At 43.5% G+C, this 23278-nt stretch overlaps 1 protein-coding gene across 1 annotated transcript in view; it reads right to left on the bottom strand.

The window, feature by feature from the left end:
* Positions 1–244: 244 nt before the first annotated feature.
* LOC147733202 (mucin-2-like) overlaps positions 245–23278 on the bottom strand; it is a 1332790-nt gene continuing 1309756 nt past the window's right edge. Inside the window, exons 40-41 of the mRNA XM_086957736.1 lie at positions 23156–23270; positions 245–1445 (exon numbers count right to left, since the gene is read on the bottom strand). Coding sequence (XP_086813862.1) covers positions 1280–1445; positions 23156–23270 — 281 coding nt within the window. The 3' untranslated portion in view covers positions 245–1279. The remainder of the gene's footprint in view (positions 1446–23155; positions 23271–23278) is intronic.

Here is a 23278-nt window from a genome sequence, read left to right as displayed (position 1 = left end):
CTTTAAGGTTTGACTTTTGACCTTCCCCTAACCTGTTATCAAATGGCAGATGAGGCTAAAGGAGGAACAAGAGGTTATCCTTAAGCAAGCATAGAGGTTGAGGTTGTATTCAGTTAAATCTGCCACTGAGTGATTAAAATAAATAGTTGTCTATGCGTAGAATTCACCACATGAAATGCATTTATCTTACAATAATAAAACTATGAAGTTACAGTGTAATTTGGCTCATGAAACTGACACTTGAAAGATGTCAATGTTTTATTCATCACAGATATTTTGACAAGCATAATTAAAGACAAAAAGGAAAATCATGCCCCCTCTAAGTTACAGGTAAGAAACAGCACAAATTTAGAGACGGATGATCATTTCTATACCTTTGAAAAGCAGTGCTAGCGTAATTTTCATTTGAGAGCAATTTTAATGGGAGTATTCCCTGCGGGAGGAACTGCCACCGTCATCCCAGGTTTTCTTATCCTCTTTTCAGAAGGAATTTTGTCAGGCCTGTTAGGCAAATGGCATAAGCATGTGGTCATGCCAAATATTAGTTACCCCCTTCACAGGTGAAAATGCAGATCCTGTTGAAATATTCATGTAGTACTGGTTGGGTGTATGCAATGGCAAAGAAACTGCATATATCTATGTTTATTTTGAATGTACTATTACTCCCCTTTTCATGTTTAACATGGGCAATTACTGCCTAGTGACACATAAGAAAATGGGTCTTGGCTAATACCTGAGCTAGCACAATTAGTCTACAATGGTAATAACTAAATGAGTACACTGAATATTTGCACACATTTTATCACTCTTGCACAGTACTAAAGGGCCCCATGTATGGTGTTTGCTGATGACTAGGAATGAGATTACCTTCCAAAGTGTGAGTGTGTAGTTAACTCGAAAAATCTTTTTTTTTTATATCAGCAAAGTGATAGGTTTGGGGTGATTCTAAGAAAATGCTTCCTGTCTGCTCATACAGTCGCAGCTCAGACACACTATTTTAATACGACAAAATCGTGCCAAATAATTTTATTTCTGGAAAATGCTCAATTCATATATGACTTTCCAACCTCAGTTGTTGATAAGCAGAGAACACTAAGGAGAAACAATTTTAATTTTAGAGAAGATTTTAAGTAGAGCTATTTATATTGTTGGTAACATTTATTTTCAAAGCAGTTTTTGTATATTTAGCATTCTGATCTGGTTTGCACATGCGATTTGCATTCTTGACAGAGTATGCTGCAGTGTCGTCTCTCTCTTCGTTTTCTGTTCTTAAGTCCCATCAGTTCACACAATTGGCAGTCAAGCAGTCGCACTTAGTCACCGTAGAGACATTGTAGTTTATGTATGTTCTGTCTTTACAAAGTAGGCTGACCTGCTTGCTGCGCACTTCCACCTCTTTGCAGCAGGAACATTTGCGTTCCAATTTTTGTTTTGAAGGAACATACCTACAAAGCAACATCAGAATGAGAATGGAAAGTTACTTAAAGAGACATTTCAGAAATGATCAAATTAATTATGTTGTGTCCTATGAAGAACACACTAAGGGAAGCAACACTTTATACAATAAAATTATACCCATATCTTTTTCTTCGTTTTCGAAGCACTTTAAATACATTTAATTTTGCTAGAGAATAAAAAAGATGATGTTTATATGTGTTGCATTTTATGGATGTGTTTTCATAGTGGTTTTTAAAAGTGTGGTCTTAAAGCTCCTACAGTAGTCATGGTCTCACATGAAGGGTTCTGGCTAGGGGAATGTTTTTACATTAGGATACCCAACTATAAAATCCTAAAAGGGATTTTATGTAGTCCTGGCCAGCCCAAAAGTGCTCAAACTTGAATCAGCTATTGTGTACAGTGATTTAAGGTTCCACAAACGAGGTGTCTGTCTTTGAGATTCCAGGTTTGGTATTCCACCTCAGATACAGTAAGGATAAATTTCTTACCTGTAATCCTAGTTCTCTTCCAGGGGTATCCTCATCAAAGTCATAAGCACATAAATATTCGCGCCTATGTGCTAGACCCCGGAAACACATCACATATATGTGAAAACCATTTATGTATCTCTATATGTATACATATGTATATAAAAACACACAATGCAGCCTTCCATAGTCATGCTGAGCAATGTAGCAAGAAATTCTCTTGTACATAAACACATTCTAATATAGCAGGGAGAAAGAAAGCATTTGAAAACTGCTTTAATATTCAGCAAAAAACACAATCCTGCAAGGAATAAAGAAAAAACATTGCCAGCACATAGGCTGCATTGTAGAAACATTAGTGTAGAAAGCTGAAAAGCTAATCCACAGGAACACTCAGATAAACTGGCACCGTGCCTTTAAGGCAGCCATGACCCCTAGCTTCCCATCCTGCCGCAGGGGTGACAGTTAGGTCAGTTATTCTTTGCGGATATCCGCAGACCATTTTACAAAGAGATTTATTTATCATGTTAATTTGCCCGGGGAGGCGGGTCGGTTGCTTATGACTTTGATAAAGATACCCCTGGAAGAGAACTAAGATTACAGGTAAGTAACTTATCCTTCTCTTCCAGCGGATCCTCATCAATAGTCTACCTGCGGGCAAGTGAACAGAGTACCATCAAGATACATAGCAGCCATAAGGCCTACACAGACTCCAATAGGTTAGCATTGGAACAGATTCCTCAAGGAGGCCTGGTCCACTTGGGTATCTGCTCTGGAGTCAGAATCCAGACAGTATTGTCTGGTAAAGGTATGGACCGACTTCCAAGTTGCAGTCTTGCAAATCTCAGCCATCGGTACATTGTGTAGGAATGCAATTATAGAAGCCTTGCCCCTAGTAGAGTGAGCTTTAGGGGAGGCAAACAGAGGCTTATTTGCTATTTGGTGGGCCAACTTCATGCAAGATACTATCCATCTTGAAATGGATCTTTTAGAAGCTGGGAAGCCTGTTCTAACAGAGCCATAGTTTACAAACAATTGATCAGCTTTTCAAATGGATTTTGCTGCCTCCAAATAGAATTTGAGAACCCTCTTGAGGTTTAGCGAATGAAGAGACCTTTCAGCTGGTGTAGTAGGATTGGGAAAGAAAGAGGGTAGAGAAATCCTCTGATTAACATGGAACTCCTACACAACCCTGGGTAGGAAGGAAGGGTGAGTTCGCATAACCACCCTTTTATGGTGGAAAACCGTATCGGGTTCTTTAGAACAGAGTGCTTGTATTTCACTCACTCTGCGTGCTGATGTAATTGCTACTAGAAAGGCTACTTTCCAAGAAAGATGTTGTATTGTGGCCTTATGAATGGGTTCAAATGGAGGTCTCATCAATTTTGACAAGGCTAGATTCAACTCCCAAGGAGGAGAAGGAGGTCGAACAGGAGGATAACCTTTTTCAACCCCTGTAGGAAGTCCTTGACCACCTCAAGTTGAAAGAGAGAAGGTTAGTTAGGTGATTTACGATATGCTGTGATAGCTGCCAAATGTACTGTTTATGGAAGAATACTGCAAACCAGATTTGGCCAAGTAGAGTAAATACGGCAAGATTACCTCCTCTTGCCCATTAATTTGACTCCAACCATTACGAATACACCACAAGTAAAATCTTTTCCACTTAAGAGAGTATGAGGTTCTTGTGGAAGGTCTCTTTGACTCCCTTAAAATATCCATGCAGTCCTGAGGGAGGTTCAAATGTCCGTACTGCAGGGCTTCAAGAGCCATGCTGTCAAGCTGAGCGAGGGAAGGCTGGCATGCAGAATCTTCCCTCCCCTTTTAGTGAGAAGGTCCGGCCTGCACGTAAGTCTCCAATGCGGGCAAACCGAGAGTTGCACAGGTCCAGATACCACCATTGGTGAGGTCTGTCCGGTGCTATGAGGATAATCTTCATTCCTGATTGCAGAAGTTTGGCAACAACCTTTGGAATGAGAGGGAGGGGTGGAAAGGCATTTGCAAACGTCCCTGACCAATCTATCAAAAGAGCATCCCCCCTCGTTCCTGGTCAGTGAAACCTGGATGCGAAGGTGTGGCATTTTCTGTTTTGATCATCTGCAAAGAGGTCGATGAAAGGATGACCCCATTGATGAAAGCTGGACTGCCGTGATAGATAGTTTCCTGACTAGCAGCCAGTGCCAGATTGCCTGGGATTCGAGAGACAGAGGGCGAGAGCGTGTTACACCTTGTTTGTTCAAGTAATACATGGTAGTTGTATTGTTCGTATGTATTAGGATCAATCTGGACTGAATTGACGGCTGAAAAGCCTTGAGGGCTAAAAGAACTGCCCCAGTTCCAGCATATTGATATGATACATCTGTTCTCTGTTGGTTCATCTGCCCTGAGTTTGCAGGTGACCAAGATGTGCTACCCAGCCCTGAAGCGACGCATCTGTGATTAGGGATTGTTCTGGCAGTGGTTGGTGAAAAGGGACTCCCACCAGAAGGTTCTGTGGTTGCAGCCACCAGAGAATGGACTTCTTTGCTGCAGGAGTGAGGAGAATCCAGTCATTCCACTGAACCGAGGATTGATCCTATTTGTCCTCAAGATCTTGCTGTAACAGTCTCATCCTCAATCTGGCGTTGGGTATGAGAAAAATGCACAAGGCCATCAACCCCAGCAGAGAAGCCACCTGTCTTACTGATGGCTGATGAGGTTGAAGGATGATGTTGCCTTTGTCTCTCATTGATGACAACCTCTCCTCTGAAGGAAACATATTTCCGAGGTCGGAGTTGAGGTTGGCACCCAGGTTGTGGAGTGATTTAGTCGGTAGAAGAATTGAATTGTCCAAGTTGACATGCAGGCCTGAGCGCTGAAGGAGATCCAGGCAGATGTGAAGGTATTCCTGCACCATTTGAGGAGATGATCCCTTCAACAGCCAGTCGACCAGGTATCGATATACGAACAGGACTTGGCAATGTAATGCTGCCACTACTACCGCCAGTAATACTGCCATGCATTTGGTGAATACCCTCGGAGCTGATTTTATGCCAACGGGTAAGACCTTGAACTGGTAATGTTTTGTTCCCACCATGAATTGCAAGAACTTGAGATGTCGTGCTGTGAATGGGATTGATATGTGAAAGTGCGCATCTTGAAGGTCCACCGAACACATCCAATCGCCTTTCCTCAGATGCGAGAATATTTGATGGAGCACCAACATTCGAAACTTTTCCTTTTTGATGAGCTTGTTCAGAGAACGTAGATCCAGAATTGGTCTTAACATGTTCGGTTGGTCTTTTTTCTGAACAAGGAAGTATCATGAGTGAACCCCTTTTCCTCTCTGTGCAGGATGGACCTCTTCTATTGCTAGCTTCTCGAGAAGGGACGACACTTCCTGATGCAGAAGGGCTATATGTAGATGATGAGAGTTTACCGGAGGAATGTCTCTTGGGAACGCACAAAAACGTAGTGTGTACCCATTTTTTAGTATATTTAGCACCCACTGATCTTTGGTCATGTTGCGCCACTCTTGAAAGTACCTTGAGATACTTCCTCCAGCTGGATTGTGCTACGCTGCTAGAGGAAGCAGAAATTCATTGCTTCCCTGGAGTTTTTGTTGCGGAGGACTGCTGTTGATGTCCTCCTCTTCCTCTAGAGGAACGACGGCCTTTGTACTGGGATTTGCCCTGTTTGTTTTGTGACCATTGAGGAGTTTGAACCCTCTGTTGGTAATTTTTCCGATTGTAGGGCCTGTATCTCTTCCTAAACTCCTTTTTCTTCTCCATGCCCACAGCCTTTAAGGTGTCCAACTTGGCCTTCATTCTCACCATTTCTTCTTCTGTGTGTGCACCAAACAGTGAAGTGCCAGAAAAAGGGAGATTCAGAATGCGCTGCTGCGTTTTAATGCTGTGAGGCGCAACCAGGAAGATCGTCATGCACATATGCGATGGGCATAAGAGTGAGCTGCCAGGGACGCACCATCTGCTGCAGTGCTGATTACTTGGTTGGCCACCAGAGCACCGGATCAGAGAAGTCCTGTTGATCCTCCTTTGGGAGTTTTTCCTTGAAACGCCCCAGTGAATCCTTTAGGGACATGTCATAACGACCCAGCAGAGCCTCAGCGTTGGACACTTGAAGAGAAGATGCACCAGTGCTACAAGCCTTCCGTCCCCCAGAATCTTGTGGTATACTTCCTTTATCAGGAGGAGCGGAGGAGGAAGATGCAACTGCATGCGTCTTTTTGGCTGCTGCAATATTAACAGAGTCCGGAGGTGGATCCGATTGAAGGAAAAGAGGATCTGATGCAATTGGCTTATATTTTTTTAGGATCCGAGCTTGAGCTGCTTTAGCCGATGATGGAGCATGGAAGAGATCCATTACCAGGGACCAAAGGGAGCAATGGCCTAGCCGCAGACCTTTGATGAAGGGTCTCAAATGATGGACATGGTTGTCTGAGGAGCTGACATGGTGATGCCCAGCTTCTGAGTTTCTCTGGTGAGAACATCATAAAAGGCGTTCATATCACTTTTTGATGAATGTGTCGAAGAGGAAGACCAAGACGGTGTACGCTGCCTCTTGCGATGTCCCTGAGTCGACCTGCGTTCAGGGGATCTGCCTCTGTGTTCTCTAGTCCGAGTGCTGGCTGATCTGTCCACTTCTACTTACTGTACAAGAGGTTGCAATGGTGATCTGTGCAGCAGACTGGAGAAGTCCGTAGGCCATTGAGCAGGGATCTTGTAGGCTCCTCCGAGTGAACAGAAGCACTGCGTGATGACGTAACCATCTGGGGTGCGCTCCGCATGGAGTGAGAGGACTGTCTGCGGCTTCTGGAGTGTGATCAGCGTCTTGATGAGCGATGTGACATCGATGGGGAGTGTCTGGACGTCGACCGGCTCTGTGTCACTATCACTGGTGAGTTCCTAGAGCCTGATCATCTCTTCGGTGTCGATCTCTCCGTGTGCTTCGACGTTGTATGGTGTGACATCAAATGTCTGGAGCCCATCGACCTCGCCTTTGATGTTGAGCATGCAGGAGACCTCAACGATAAGCAGGTAGAGGGAGAAATCCTTCTCAACGTCGATCTTTCCCTTGACGCTGACTGCCTCCTGGAAGTCAGTGGAGTCGAGAGCGGTATACTTCTTGTCATCGATGGAGTCTGCCGTCTCGACGTCAAACGACATTTGGTATATTTCACTCTTGGTCTCGACGTTGAATACCTAGCCATCGGGGAGGATCGAGCCTTCGAAGTCGAACACCGCCTGGATGACAACGGAGGCGATGAGTGTCTAGCCTCAGGTGACGAGGCGTATCTCGACATCAACCCTCACCTGGTTGATGTCGACGGAAATGTTTGCTTCAACGCGGGTGACCTTGCAACGGCGGAGCCTGTCTCGACGTCAAACTCCGAATAGACGGTGACGACGGAGATCAGTCTCTCGACGTTGAGCAAGCATGCACCAACAGAGAGCAACTCCTCGGCACCGATCGTCGCCAGGTTGACGATGGCGGAGGATTTGATGTACCTGTGTTCTTTGTCGACAACCGGTGTTCTCTTAACGGCGAACCCACCGTCGATGGTCTTCTCGTCTAGGTTTTCGTTTCCGATTAAGGGATTTGAGACGCCGAGCCCTACGCCGATGGAGAGCACACTGGAATCTTACTTCTAGATAGAGTGGAGGCTCTGTCTTTCCTCTTCTTCATCAGAGACCTGCCTCTGGAAGGTGATTTTCTCTTCTCAGCCACCCCATAGAGGCGAATCCTCTCCCTGTCCTTCAGAGTTTTCTTGAACAGTAGTTGACAGACAGGATGGGAGTCTGTTTTAGCATTCTTCTTGCTACAGGAAGGGCAAGGGTCAAAAAGAGAGGGCATTTCGGACTAAAAACAATGCTCAACTCTCTAAAAAAACAGTATAGAAATGCTCCAACTCCAGAAAGACGCTGAAGTAAAAGGTTTTTGACACAAAATAGAAGTATTTTCTGACAGAAATCCGAAAAAAAGGTAGAGCTAAAGTAACCAGGGTCCTGAAAGAAGGAGCAGGAAAGAACAACTGACCTAACTGTAAAACCCTGAGTCATGATGGGAAGCTAGGGGTCATGGCTGCCTTAAAGGCACTGTGACAGTTTATCTGAGTGTTTCTGTAGGTTAGCTTTTACGCTTTCTACACTAGTGTTTCTACAATGCAGCCTATGTGCTGGCAAAGTTTTTTCATTATTCCTTGCAGGATTGTGTTTTCTGATGTATATTAAAGCAGTTTTCAAATGCTTTCTTTCTCCCTGCTTTATTGGAAGGTGTTTATGTACAAGAGAATATCTTGCAACAATGTTCAGCATGAATATGGAAGGCTGCATTGTGTGTTTATATATATATATATATATATATATATATATATGTATATATATATATATATATATATATATATATATATATATATATATATATATATATATATATATATATATATATATATATATACTGATTGATTGATTGGCTTTATTCGATATATGCAATATCTTAAAAGCAATACAACAGTTAAAATAGTCACAGTATTTACAACATTTACAGCATGTACAACACCTTTACAATGAAAGGTAATAAAAACAGTGGCATAATTAAAAAACAATAAATGCAATTAAAATTAGGATTAAATTGAGAGAGAAAGCCTTTTTGCAGGAATCAACCAAGACCTTTTTAGAAATTTAGACACGGCACAAACCACCAAGATGGATGTGTCAGACAATAAAATCCGAAGGGCCACAGAGTGCTGTTGAGTTCCTAAGAGTCTGCACAATGGTTTAAGCCATTGCCTCCTGGGAGCAGAATAGTCTGGGCATTCAAAGAGAATATGTGCTACTGTCTCGACCCGGTTCGAACAAAGGGCACATTAGGGGACGACTGGGAGGACGATTTCCACCGGGATACCAAGTCACTAACAGGTAAAGTCCCCACTCTGAACTTGAAATATAGGGCCCGGTCAAAGGGAATGGAAATCATGTCGAGGTATGGTTCATAAGCCACGTCTTTGATCTTCAGGAAATCTGAGATAGAATTACAGTGACGTGGGTCGACAATGAGTTTGGAAGTGACCCAATCCCAGTAAATTTTCTTTAGCGTGGCTTTAGGAGGGGCAGATTGAGTAACCCAGGCATCACCAAGTCCCAGCTCACCCAAAAGGCATTTAACATCCCTCAGCCATTTAATCCTGTGCCAGCCTCCCATAGCCATAACCTCAGACAAGGCCTTAGCATAGGAGGCAAGTTCGGGCACCCTCCAAAGCCGAGCCCACAAAAGCAAGGGACGAAGTCGTGCCTGGTCCGCGATTGATCTACAACCTAGATCCAGGTGGACGGGGACTGAGGGTGTGCTCAGAGGAAGAGCCAACAGATATTTCAGGAATTTGGACTCAGATGTTACTAATACATCTCAGTTACATGCGCCCCACAACTCCACCCCATACAGAGCTGCACTGACCCCTCTGGCTTTGTAGATCTCCACAACTGGGGCGATAGGTTTTGTTGTGGAGGAACGTTGTTCCCTAAGCAGCACTCCTCCCACCCTTTTGTGGTTAAGCAGCATCTTGTGAATATGCGGAGTCCAACTCCGTGAGTCACTAAGGCGAATTCCCAGGTAATCGAACTCCGATACCCTCTCTAGGGGAGCCGAGTTCAACACCGGGGGCACCCCAGTTTCCCGGGAGGATTCATGATCAAGTATTTGGTCTTGTCAACATTGATCACCAATCCCCTGAGGGAACAAAACTCCTGGAAGCGGTTAAGCAGTTTTTGGAGGCCCTGGGGGGGTCTTTACAATGAGGAGGGTGTCATCTGCAAAGAGCAGTGTTGGAATTCGTGTCCCTGCCAGGGAGGGTGCGTCTGCAGGTTCTTTAGGCAGATACTCAACCACACCATTCACATACAAAGAGAATAGGGTGGGAGCTAGCACGCACCCCTGGCGCACACCCCTTCTCACTGGGATCCTGTCAGTTTTTTCCCCGTCCGTACCCCACCGCACCTGCGCATAATTGCCTGTGTGTAATTTTATCAGGAGCAATAGGATATAAGGGGGCAGCCCCAGACCCTGTAAGACCCTCCACAATTCCTCCCTCAAAGGCAGTCTTAAGGTCAATGAATGTCAAGTAAAGACTGCCTTTGCCCAGCACCACCACCTTTCAGTACAGTAGGACTAATCTAAAGGCCTGCTCAATAGTCCCAGTGCCTGAGCGGAATCCAGCCTGGAAGTCTGACAAGATGTTATTGTCATCCGCCCATTGTAAAACCCTCCCCAGGATTACCTTTCCTGCCACTTTCTGAGATGAATCGATTATATACACTTTTTTTGTTTCTGGCGCGCTGTGTGAACAAGCTCTCTTGTAGAGTGAAACGCTTCATCCTAAATAAACAACGTCTTCCCTGCTCTCCACTGGTGGATTTACTTTTTTTGAGGCTTATGTGAACTGCTGGTTACGAGGTACTTTGAGGTCCCGACCGTTGGTTCCGACATCTATTCGGAACCTGGACTGCTTTCTTAATATATATATATATATATATATATAGTTTTCACATATTTGGGATGTGTTTACGAGGTCCCGCACATAGGCGGTAATATTCATGTGCTTATGACTATGCCCTGGAAGAGAACGTATACAGTCAGTTGAAGCTGGCCCAGCACATGACACGTAAAACAACAGCAAAAGAGGTTAGAGGTGCTGTCAGCGCTGATTTATGGCCTGATTTATATTTTGATAAGGAGGGAACTCTGTCGCAATGTTCCCTCCCTGCCAAAAATATGGTTTAATGAGCCGATTTAGAGTCAGGGTACCCCATAGGTTTGATGACTGAAGACTATTCCATTTACATTGTGGTGAAACCCTTCCGATGGCCTGAATGGAGTAAGGGCAGTCTGAAACGTGGCTGTATGTCAGCCAAACTTATCTAGATGGGCAGATTTACAGCCGATTTTCAAAACCGGTCACTGCCAGGAAAAACCTTGCGATCAGAGGCATTGAAAAGTTCTTAATGCCCTCCATGGTAGGAAACTCCCACAGCAAGGGATTGTTTTTGTTTAAACAAAAATCATGCTTTGGGATTTTCTTCAAAAAAAAAAAAAGTTGCAAGTTTGACATACAGCGTCAGTAGCACTTACAGTGCATTTCCAGAACCGCAGAAGCCGCAGACATTTCTAAATTGGGTGAATGGAGTACCCTCACCCTGGTGGCAGCAAAGCACCTCACCATGGTGATGGTAATTATTCCATTCTCTGATATATAAGTCAACCCCTTAGTTAAAGAGCTGCTTGGGAGGCAGAAAGAGGAGCAATTTTATCATGTTTCCCCAATGTATTTTCCATTGTAATAAGCAGTGGTGGCTCGCAGATGTAACGCTGTGGGGTGGTGAGGCGGTGGGGGTGCAGGGCTGGGCGGGTGGTAGTGGAGTCAGACATACGACGGCAAAGGTGAACATAGATAAATAAATACATATCTACTGTCGTATCTCGGACTTCACTACCCCGCCCCCGCCTCACCACCCACCAGCGTTACCTCTGCAAGCCGCCACTGGCAATAAGAAGAAAATATAATGTTAATTTTCCTTTTGTCATTTTGTGTCTTTTTGTCATTTTCCCAAAGAGTAAATTGGTATTAGCATTGTGGAATAACAACCCAGTATTTAATTAAAAAAATACAGGGGCATATTACCAAGCAATAGCGATAATTATCGCTATTGCTTGGTTAGAGACAAAAATTTACCGCTGCGCTGCAGCGATTTTTACCGCAAATAAACCTTGGTATTACCAAGGTTTATCGCAAATGCGATAAAAATCGCCGCAATGCATGTATATAGCTGAAAAGTCAGCGATATTCATGCATTACCGAGCTAATGTTCTTAGCCATGTTATCCACCTCCCATTGGATAACATGGCTAAGAACTGCTCAGGGCAGCTGTTAGCTTTTGGAGATATTCGCGCTTAGCGCGAATATCTCCAAAAGTTGGTAATAGGAGATAGCGATGTTAGCGACTGTTTTCAGTCGCTAACATCTTGGCACGCCCACTTTGCATATCATTAGTGATAAATATCACTGACATGCAAAGTGGGGCCAAGATGGTCACTATCTCCTACTAGCTGTCGCTAACTGGTGTTAGCGGCAGCTAGGTAATAGGGAGATAATTTTATCTCCACTTTCTTGGCTTTTAAAGCCAAAAAAGCAGAGGCATGTAGCTGTCCTATGAGAAATATTAAAGTGCTGAATAAAATTATTATTCTCCTAACTTTGGATTGGGAAAAACTACAGAGGCAATAACACTACTATTTTTAACATTTATTAAAAATCGAATTCATTGGGCAAATCAGATCTTTAGTAAATATTTAAGAGAGTTTACGTTTAAAGAGTTACACTTTGTCTGCCTGAGTCCCCATTAAGCTAATGATCACTAGCATGCAGGCAGATGGCCCTGACAGTGCTTTCCCATATGAGGTGTGAAAACTGCTCCCAGAGTAAAAATAATGGCTCAGGCCTTTTCACAGGAAGACCTGGGTGAAAAAGAAGAGTTGGTCAAAGATATTATGACAATTTTCCTCAATTAGCTAATTTCTGCCAATGCAATTCGTAGGATTGGAATTATGAGCAGATTTGTACAGTCTTTAGAGATTATAACTGGGAGGGGATATAAAATGCTGCATACTGGCGCTCCTGTTTTGAGATTCCTTCTCATGGCAGAAATAAAGCAGGATGTACAGTACTTTGAGTGTGATGTAGATCTCTTAAGGGGATGGTTTCAAGGGCAGCTACGATTAATTCTTAAAGTCTCATCTCACTGACAAAGTTACACACTTGAATAGGGTTATTGTGCTTTCCTCAAAATCTATAAACACTCAGGGCTCGATTCCTATCTAGTTTAGAAATCCCTACGGGCAAATCAGATCCAGTGAGCTTTCTGGACAACTCACGTTCCGGAAGTCCGAGCGACTGATTCCAATGTGTCTGTATAGTGACTGACTCCGTTTGGTTGGACTCCCATTGAACTCAATAGGAGCCTGTATACCTAAGGCATACAGAGGCTCCAAATGCAAAAAAGGGGTGGGTGTGGAAAAGCATAATCTCTGTGGCAGGCGCCCCATGGTACCCGACACATTGTGCATGCATGGAAAGGGGGGGGCTGATGGGTACCTCCCTGTGACGGATTTGGAGGGTGCCGGGTGAAGGGGGGCCTGCCACGGCCCCCGAAGTCTGATTCCCACAGCTGTTTTGTCCCGGCAAAACCCCAAGTCTGTAAGGCTGTCAGAATTGGCCATCATACTCGCTCGTTTGGAAGCCGCCGCCATTGAGCTGCACGATTCGGCTCTGAACGACTCAGGCTGACTAATTCGGGTTCAGAAACAATTCAGTCAGGGCAGACATCTTCCTCGCATCGTACTTGGTCATTTGGAACAGGGGACGATTCTGACTGCAACATATGATCAGAATCCGATTTGCTTCTCCCGAATCCCATTTGGAGCCCTTTCAAACGAGATTATAATTGGGCCCTAAGTACATATACTTCAGTGGAAAGGGCTCAGTTCTATTTTTCTTTCCGAATCTCCCAAGACTACTTTTTTAGATTCTTGGATGGAGCTATTGGAAGTTTTGTATGGGCCTACAGGCAAGCGAGACAAGCAATGCGATTTATGAAGCTCCCATATAAACGAGGGAGCTATAGCTTCCCTATTTAAGTTGTATTTCTGGGATGCGCTCTCGGGGGCGTCTGCGTAGCGTGCTCCTCCCAGCCGACCCTGATCAAGTAGATTTCTGCTATCAATTAGCGCTAGGTGCAGACTATAGGCTTTTCTTATATTGAATGAGGGACCAAAATTATTACCAGAGGATCTGCTTTAAGGCCAAGAAGGAAGCTATTCGTATTTGGCAGGAATTGTTCAAGAAATATTCAATCTCTTTTTAAAATAATTCAGCACCATTGTGGGACAATCTAGCCTTCCTGTCAGTGTTTCAAGATCCAAACGAGAAAGGCCTGGGCACGATATGGGTACAGACCACTGGCAGGTGGTGTTAATGTGAATAACTACTGTTCTTTACTGGTCTACAGGCTCACTATAGGCTTCTACATCACTTTTTCTTCAAAGTCACAAATAAAAGATTATTTCTTGACACGTTGCAGCTACCCAATGGATTTTGTAGACTCTGACCTAATAGTTTGTCTTTATGGAGTAGGCAGGAAACCAGTGATAAGCTTGGTATATCACACTCTTTTTTAGTACCTAACTGATATGTTACTGGCTTCGAAATGGGATCGGAAACTTGATACAGCTGTGTGTGTTTCAGATATACGGAGTGCATTGGAGAGCGTTGACAGATCAGTCCATTCTATTAATCTGAAGCTGCAACAATTTAAGACTCTCTGTTTTCATATTATATGCCTGGAATAATATCGTAATGGAGTTCTCAGGGGCAAAACTCGGGAGGATATGTACAAGGAAGTGGCGGAGTGAGTTGTTAGCCATGGCTTAAGGGCTACCTATGCCACTTCAGAAACGCAAGGCACGCTCCATATTTACAAGGATATGATGTAGCCTTGCGTTTCCCCCTGCGCTGGCGCTACACTTGGCAGTGTAGCGCCAATACAGGCACCCTTGCACTATGGGGCAAGGGTGTCTGCCTGCAGAGGAAAGATTGTTTATGTACAGACAAGTCTGCCTTCCTGAACATCAACAATCTTTAAATGCTATTTAGTCACTTTTATCTGTGCAGCTTAATGTGGCACAAATACAAGTGACAAAATGGCATTTTTTTAAAGAGTGTTGATGTGCTGGAAGGGTCAATTCTCCGTACATAAACAATCCAAGGAATTTTCTTTGTTCCAGGTGTGCTGCACAAGAAATGCTCCTCCTTTCGACAACTTAAGACCAGGCTTTCCCTTGTCTTACTTTTGGCACTGTCTCCTGTTTACGCTGCCCTTGTAAATTGGGGGCAGTGTCAAAATCAATGGGTGTTGTGTTGGAACGCCCAGTGCAACACCCACTGCCCACCCCTCTCACGCTAAGCATAGTGTGAAAGAGGGCCATATTTACAAGACAGCATTAAGCATTGTAAATAAGGCAAAGCTTCTATCGCCATGGAAATGTCACAAAAAGTGAAGTTCCTGTGGCGATAGGGCCTTGTACATATGCCCCTTGGTGTCCTAAAGGCAGGCTACAGTCAGCAGATATCGCTCATATGTTTGTTTTACGCCCTACTCTTCAGCAGTATTGGGCTGATGTAACTAAGTCAATTTCTCATTGTCTTAGTTTACATATGGTTTTATCCCATGAAGAGATTTCGTTAGGTGTTAAATACAAATGTGATGGCGGTATCAAGGGCTTAGTGTCAATATTAATAGTCTGTGCCAGGTTATGTGTAGCCAGTGTTTGGATCTCAGATGCTCCCCCTAAAGCAACTGTATGGTGGCTGCTCCTGAGACAAATATACAAGTCAAAGAGGGCCCTTGCTAAAGCAAGAGGCCCTTCCTCACTCAGGAAATTTGACAAAATCTGGGCGGGTCTCAGTTGGAACATGACACATTACATTACTGATTTAGTAAATATATATTTTCCCCTGTATTTAGGAATATCCTGCTCCCTATTTATGTTTTATTGTAATTGGTTTATTTTGTAGGAAATTAATATATGATAATAAAGACACTCTCTGCTGTGTGTACTTGCTCTTTTGTTTCGCAAGACTTTTGTTTTGAACATTCTGCTTGGGATTTTTTTATAAAATAAGGTTTTTCACATAAACAATAACACATAGTGAAAAGATACTTACTTAAAAGTATATGAATAAAGAATGAGATAAAAAATTTGTACTAGGCGATTATTCATAAATGTGCCCCTTTAACTAGGCCCAAGACTTTTCTCCTACTCGTAGTTAAGTTGAGGTTTTTTGAGGACATTTGCCTAGCGGTATTATTATGCTAAAGATTGTGCTGACTTTAAGCTTATGTTTTCCTAGCTTCACCACACCATATTAGATCACCCATACAAAAATAAGCCTTGCTGTAATGCATAATGAATAGACTGAGGGAATAAGCACATCACTTCAAAGGGAGGACATCCTAGTGTTGTGCAAATATACAGTAGCTCAAAACTGGGGCTCAATATTGGCATACTTCAGATCATCGATACAGAACCTAGAGGAAGGCAACACAATTGATGAGGGGATCGGGGTTGGCGGGATCTGCTGACTTTCACATAGTTGCTGGGAAGTTAGGGGTCCGCCTTACCTCTTCTACAGTAGAAGAAGGGCGATAGTGTGGCACTGCTCTAACATCCATGATCATAGACACACAACAAAACTGCTGGTTATGGCTTGGGGGAACAGCACAGTTGTGAATTACTGTACTGTTAGACTCAAGTTGGTCACTTTGGTTGAGTTTTCTTCTTAACAGAAATCAGAATCTTGCAATGCGCATTATGTCAGAATGTTGTTTTAATGAGTGCATCATATTCATGTACACTGGCATAATTATATATCGACGGGAAGGGAGCAATAGTCTTTGTTACCCCTTGCTCTAGGTTGAAGCTGTTATCTGCTGAACTTGACATGCCAGTTATGTCCTTAATGTGGCCAGAATCTGAAGATATGTCTCCTATTGTGTTGTCATATGAGCTTTTAATGTGCAAAGTAACTAACAAAATGCAATAAAAAGATTCAAACAAGAAAATGAATAGACAGATAGAATAAACTATCATTTAGATATATTGTATGTATGCTTAACTAGAAAAAAAACAAATAATAAACAGGGGGAAAATATTTATTTAATGAGGTCCTACACTCACTCTCCTCCTAAATGAATGTAACAAAACATGACACTGGGGTAGTTCCTCTAGGGGGGTCAGTTGGGGCCTTAAATCGAATGGAATCACCTGACCTGACCAAGGGGTTTACTGTGTATCCAGATGGTCAGAACTTAATGCTCTCAAACACCCAGAAAATATTCGGCCTTGCAGTACATTCAGATCTTGAGGAGGACCTTTCGGCATCAGTGGCCAATTTTGAGAGGACTTTGTTGGATTAAGCTCCAGTCTTGCCCATCTGGTGAATTTTAAGCTATGCCATGCAGTTTGTCATGACTGATGTTATTTCAAATGATGCAATGATTTTTATCAATGATGCAATAGAATATGTAATGAGTGATGTAATATATATCATCATAAGCAGTGCAGGGCTAGGCCGTGATTTATGGTTACTTAGGATAAGTATCTCTGGTTAATTGCAGTAGTTTTGTTCATTTAAAACAATATTTTTAAAATACTTTTTCACCTAACTATAATGTCCTTATAGCCTTTGTTTTTTTTAGTGAATGTCTAAGGTTTTTCTTTTTTAAATGTAAAGTAAGATATAATTACAGTTCCTAACTGTAACAAAACTTTCTTTTTTCTCCAGTAAATTTCTATGTTTTTAATGTGAAGTAAAATGTTATTACCAAAGATAAAGCCAACCCACCCTTGCACAAGGCCAAAGGACATGCACAATGTGGGGTTGGTCACAGGCCCTGCATCCTACCTCCCAGCAGGAAGCCAACACCCATGCCACACGAGGCGAAAGGAAGGGGGGTTAGCTTTACATATTGTGATAAAATTCCCTTGCCACATAACGCGGCCGTCAAGCCAAAATCTTTAGATAGTTTTAAGAATGTCATTGCTCTGAAGAGTGGTTTGTGGCTGTCATTATGAAGATGAAATCAGTATTTCACAGACGATTTACAGCAGTGATCCCCCTCTGCCAAACTATACGTAAGACCCTAAGTTCTCTAAGGGGTAATAGGTTAGAATAATCTCACAATATAGTGTTCTTATGAGACAGTGCAGTGCAGTGGTACATGTCTTATAAGATTCTAGAATAGTGAATCTTTTTCAATAGAATTAATGTAGATGATACTATAATAAGATTTATGGAATAAAACAAGCAAAATTAGATAAATATTAGACTGTCGGTGGAAAATATTTTGTTGCTTACAATTGACCTGGGTGTTATTTTGTAGATATTTTGGGTGCATATCAGAAGATGATGATTGTGTTGCGGGAAAGGTTGTTATAGCAAACCTCTCAACGCACCTATCTTTAGACAAAGGTGCACTGAAAATAATCCCAAAGATCATGTTTTTAAGAAGTGCAGTGTTTTCACACCTATTTTTAATGATCATTTTGATTCTTATAAAGCACACTACCCCAGTAGCCTTCTGTTCCTGAGATGGAGATGCAGGCAAAAAGCTAGCAAAATAAATTGGTCCTAAGAGCATTCCTGAAGGCTAAAAGGTGGGGTTTCTGTGTCTTGGCTAAAAGCAGTTGGTTCCATGATTTGACGCCATGAATCTAAAGGACCGGAGTCTCTTGTTACATTCTTTGCAGATATTTTGCAAGTTGTCTCTTGTAGTATAAAGATCAACCAAACTTATAAATTTTGATTAGATTATCCTGGCATAAATTGCCTGACTTGGGCAAAGGCTTTGGGGGTGAGTAGGATCTCTGGCGGATCAAAACAGCACGCGTGGCGGTGGCGATCCGCCCGAGATCCGTCCCCGCCCGCCACCCATTTCCCACGGCGGACAGAAAGACCGTCCGCCACATAAACTCTTTTCCGCCTGGTCAACTTGTCGACCGGGTGGAAAAAAGTTTATAATGGTGGCGTTGTCTGCTAGACACCGCCATCCATATTATGAAGGGGGCGGACACATGCCTTTCCGTGGCAGCAACGGCATTCGGGAATGTCTTGCGGGGAGCCCGTTGCGGACCCCCAGGGACTCTGGGGGGTGGGGGTGCACATGGGGGTACCAATGGTACCCCCTGCATTTCATTATACAACGTGGCAGCTCCAGATACCTCCTATGGGTATTGCCGAGTGCCACAGCAGTGTCAGAATGGTGTCCCCGGAGTCATTTCACAGTTCACAACATTGCGGTGGCTCCCAATTGCCGCAGGCAGTCTCTATGGTTCCATTCCAAGGTGTCCAGTGTCACGGGCCCTCCCTCCACAGATCCGACAGTGTGTATTGCGCCACTCCACACTCAGCCAGAGCCCATCACGGGGGCAAGCCAGCAGGATCATATTTTCTGCTCACAGCTCTGGGCCTTTTGCAGTCCCAGGAGAAGTATGTGCCCCCTCCTGACCTAGGCCCCTGTCTGCTGGGCCCTGAGCCTGTAGGTATTTTGCCTTGCCAGCCAATCAGGATCACCACTCTCTCAGTGTTACTGCACCCTGGCCCGCATGACAGGCCCACCACTCTACCCGGTTCACCATCCCTCCCACAACAGGAGTACCTCCTTTACATATGTGTATTTGTATTTGCATGTGATTCATAAAGCACCGGATCACCCCGAAGGAGTATCTCCGCGCTGCACAGAAGCTAAAGACAGGTCAGATAGATCAGTAACAGAATAGTTCAGTCTTCAGGTGTGTCCTGACAGAAGAAGATTAGAGCATTTACACAATTCCACTCGCAGCAAGTTCCCGAATTTCGGAGCTAGGTAGGCAAAAGTTCTGCCTCCTGTTCGTAGTTTGCAATAACGGGGTATCGCAAGCAGCCCTTTACCCTCTGATTGAAGCAGTCTGCTTGGGAGGTAAAACTTACGTTTTTCCGCCAAGTAGCTCGGGCTCCCACCATAAAGAGCCTTATGAGCTAGGAAGCAAAGTCTAAACTTAATAAGTTGGTGAATAGGAAGCCAGTGAAGCTGCTTCAGCAGGGGCAGTGGAGAGGTTCGAGGAGGCACCTTAGGAGCCAAGGGTGCAGCAGCGTTCTTGACAATCTGCGTTCTACTCAAGAGGGATTCATTGGCTGATACTAAAAGAGCATTACAATAATCGAGCTTGCTAATGACTAGGGCTTGAATCAGAGTTCTGCAATCAGATAAGGGCAGCCACTGGAACACTCTATGCAAAAGACTAAGAGTGTGGTAGCAGGTCCCAGAAGTGGCTATGACTTGATCCCTCCTAGATAGAGAGTTGTCCAATCGGACCCCCACGTTTTTAGCCATGGGTTTCGGGACACGGGAAGGGTCTAACGTAGCAGGTCACTAATTTGGGGAGCATGTCGTTTGAGCTGTGCCAAATAGTAAGATCTCATTCTTGGCAGCATTTATCTGCAGGAAATTCTCTATCATCCAACCAGATATAGCTTGCATGCCCTCAGCAAAACGTTGTTTAGATAAATGTATGGCATTATCAAAAGATAGAAGAATTGAGTATCATCTGCATAGGAATAGGGAGTAAATCCACATTCTCTAATAATCCTGGCACGAGGGGCCACATACACATTGAACAGAGTGGGGCTAAGGCAAGAACCCTGGGGCACTCTCTTGGTGAGCTTCAAAGTCTGAGAGCGAAAGGGGCCCAGATGAGTGCGCTTGTCCAGAAAGCTTGCAAGCCACTTTAGAGCCTGTCCCTGCAAGCCAATCTCTCTCAATCGGGGAATCAGCTTCTGATGCGAGACAGTATCAAAGGCTGTTATCAAATCCAACAAAACCAGCAGCACTGCCTTGCTGTTGTTCAATGCCAATTTGATGTGCCTGTAACACTGATGAGGGTGGTTTCAGTAGAGTGGTTAGGCATGCGGCCAGACTGGTAGGGATCAAGGATGCCTTGTGATTTCAGGTATCCCATCAACTGTGTGTTTACGAATCCTTCTATCAGTTTGCTCATAAGCGGCAGAAGCAAAATTGGGCGATAATTAGCCAGCACATCAGCAGGACCTGTGCTTTTTTCCTGATTGGTAGCATTTGAGCTACTTTCCATTTAAGTGGGAGAACCCTTTCACTCATAGAAGCATTTAGGATGTTGCAGATGGAGGGGGCAAGAAGAGGGACAAGAGAGGCAAACAGATAGGCTGGCATTATATCTAGAGGAGAACCAGATTTTGGTATTTTTAAAATGGCTTCGGTTTTTGGATTCTGCATCACAGGAAAATGTTCAAGGCAGGCATCAGTCCTACTCAAGGTTGAGGGCGGCAGGTTAGAGCTGGTCCAATGAATTAGAATCATTAGGAAATTGATTGTAAAATTGATTGATTTTTTCCCCAAAATAATTAGCAATGTTATCGCATAGCACCTGCGAAGGAGGAGTCTGCCGGGAGCAGGCAATAGGATTAGTAAAAGTGTTAAGAACTTTGTAAAGTTCCTTGGTAGAATTGCACGCCTGATTTAGACTTGAGATAACATGGGCTTTGCGTGCCTTTGTTTATATTCCTATGGTAACTTATGCTAGTCTCAAGGAGTGATACACTGTCTCTCCAGTTGTCCTCACTAGTCGGACGTCTCCCACTGCATCCTCATACTATTTAGGCCATCTCCAGGGTGTCTTTCTATGGGACCACACACCTACTTCCGAGCTGCGGGCCTCGGCTCCTCCCCCAGCAGCTCTGGCACAACTCTCGGTCTCGCCTCTTCCAGGGGCTCCTCACCAATTGGCCTGTAGAAAGATATTGCTTCGCTCTGCCTCTGCACTCGTCAGAGTCCTCAGCCAGAAAGTTTGCTCGGCCTCAAGGCAGTGCGACACAGCCACCACAGCCCCCCAGGCCCAAAGCCATTCCGGCTTTGGGATGTCATTTGGGCTTCCAGGCAGGTAGAGGAAAGGCATAAGGACGGCATCGTCTCAACCACCATCTCCCAGTTCAGCCAGTGTCTTGCGTTGAAGATCAATGGACGAATTTTAGGGGTTTACGAAGAGTTAGGCTCGGAGCTCTGTTAGGTAGAAAAACTGTCTTGGTCGGCGTCAGGCCACATCCCCTCGGGTGGTACTTTTAATAAGAAATGGACATGGACTCATCTGATTAATACCAGAAAACAAAGGTTTGACCAATCCACTGAAGCATCTTTAAAATTTGCTAGTATGTTAGGTAACAAACCTTCTGAATTCTGTGATTTATATATAAAATACTTGATCCCTTGCCCTGGCAACATTTGGAGTAGGGGTCTGGAGCTATTTCAATGTGAACACTCTTCAGGTGTCAGAAAATTTATTTTTAAGAAGACTGTTGCCTCTCTATAAAAGTCTCCTATATACCTTTGCCACGCAGAATTGGGTCTTGTCCCATTAGTAAAGCGGCACCTTTATTGCTATGGAGACCAATATGAGTTAGACAAGACACCTTGTTCAATCAGGTGCTAATTAACGATTATACACAGAACCTCCCTTGGTTATCCTATATTAAGGAACAGCTGGCCCAATTGGGGAGAGAAGACTGTTTCTCCAATCCACTTTTAGTAGCTTCCATTCTAAAAAAGCATCTCAAACATATTTTCCCAACAAAGGCTACAGCATGAGTCCAAAAAGAAGCACGTAATGAAATTATTTACCTCCTATTACCACCATTTCCATGGAATCACACCTGATGTTTCCCATTAACAATGCACAAAGATTTTATCTGATATGATTTAGTATAGCTCACTTATTGGTTTCTTATCCTAGCTCAGCATTTCACGATACACACTTGGATCTTTGTCCCTGTGATTCAGTATCCGCTCGTTTACACATTTACATGTTTTCTTCTTTTGTAAATTATACACTCTTCCTCAAAAACAGTTTTAGATTCCCTGAATATTAGAAGTTGTGGATCTGAGTTGTGTTATTTACAGTTTCTTCGTTCGAATTGTATTTGCCTGATGGGTTATACATTTTTATCTACAGCCACCCATCTGAGGAAGATAGCGGGGAAGTAGATAACTGCATGTGGTATTTCCTGGAGTTGGAGCTGTCTAATAGACATAGGTTGCACTTTGCTTATTGATGAAAGTCCACTTTTTGAATGTCTTTCGTTATCTGCACTAAGCACTTTTCTGTATCATTGTTCATTTAGCCTGGGGATTTCTCTGGTACTGTTTTTCTCGATGTTTGTCTTAACAGTAATTGTATGTATCTTGTCCTTCCACAAAATTATGAGTTTGGACTGCGAACATCTGACGTACGGCATGCTAAGCAAATCTTAGAATATGATAATCAACTATCCTGTTATTTTAATTTCCTATGTATTTTTATTGATTTTTAAATATACATATATTATTGTATGCTTTTATGGTTATACTGTTTATTGTCTACCAAATAAAGATTATCTGAACTGAACAACAGTGAAATTAAGTAAGAGTTACATAGGGGTAAATAGAATGTTCTTCAAAGTGACAAATATATGGGCCTTTCTGCAATGAGCCCAACAATTTTTCAAACAAATGAATGTGTGTATCTTCGCGTTCCCAAACCCCTTCTTTGTCTGGTGCCCTCGGCCTGCTGTCACTTACATTGAAGAACTCATGCAGGGCCCTTCACAGTAGTCTATTTCAACGAGGCTGGTGCAGGACTTGTACGTGACCTCGACTTCCATTGTCCGCAGCGAGCACGGTTTAGTTACAGTCACTGAAAGA

The sequence above is a fragment of the Lissotriton vulgaris genome, chromosome 2_1, assembly GCF_964263255.1.
Source record: "Lissotriton vulgaris chromosome 2_1, aLisVul1.2, whole genome shotgun sequence".
NCBI lineage: Eukaryota > Metazoa > Chordata > Amphibia > Caudata > Salamandridae > Lissotriton > Lissotriton vulgaris.
The sequence above is the reverse complement of the archived record's forward strand: the minus strand, read 5'-3'. Positions and strand labels throughout refer to the sequence as shown.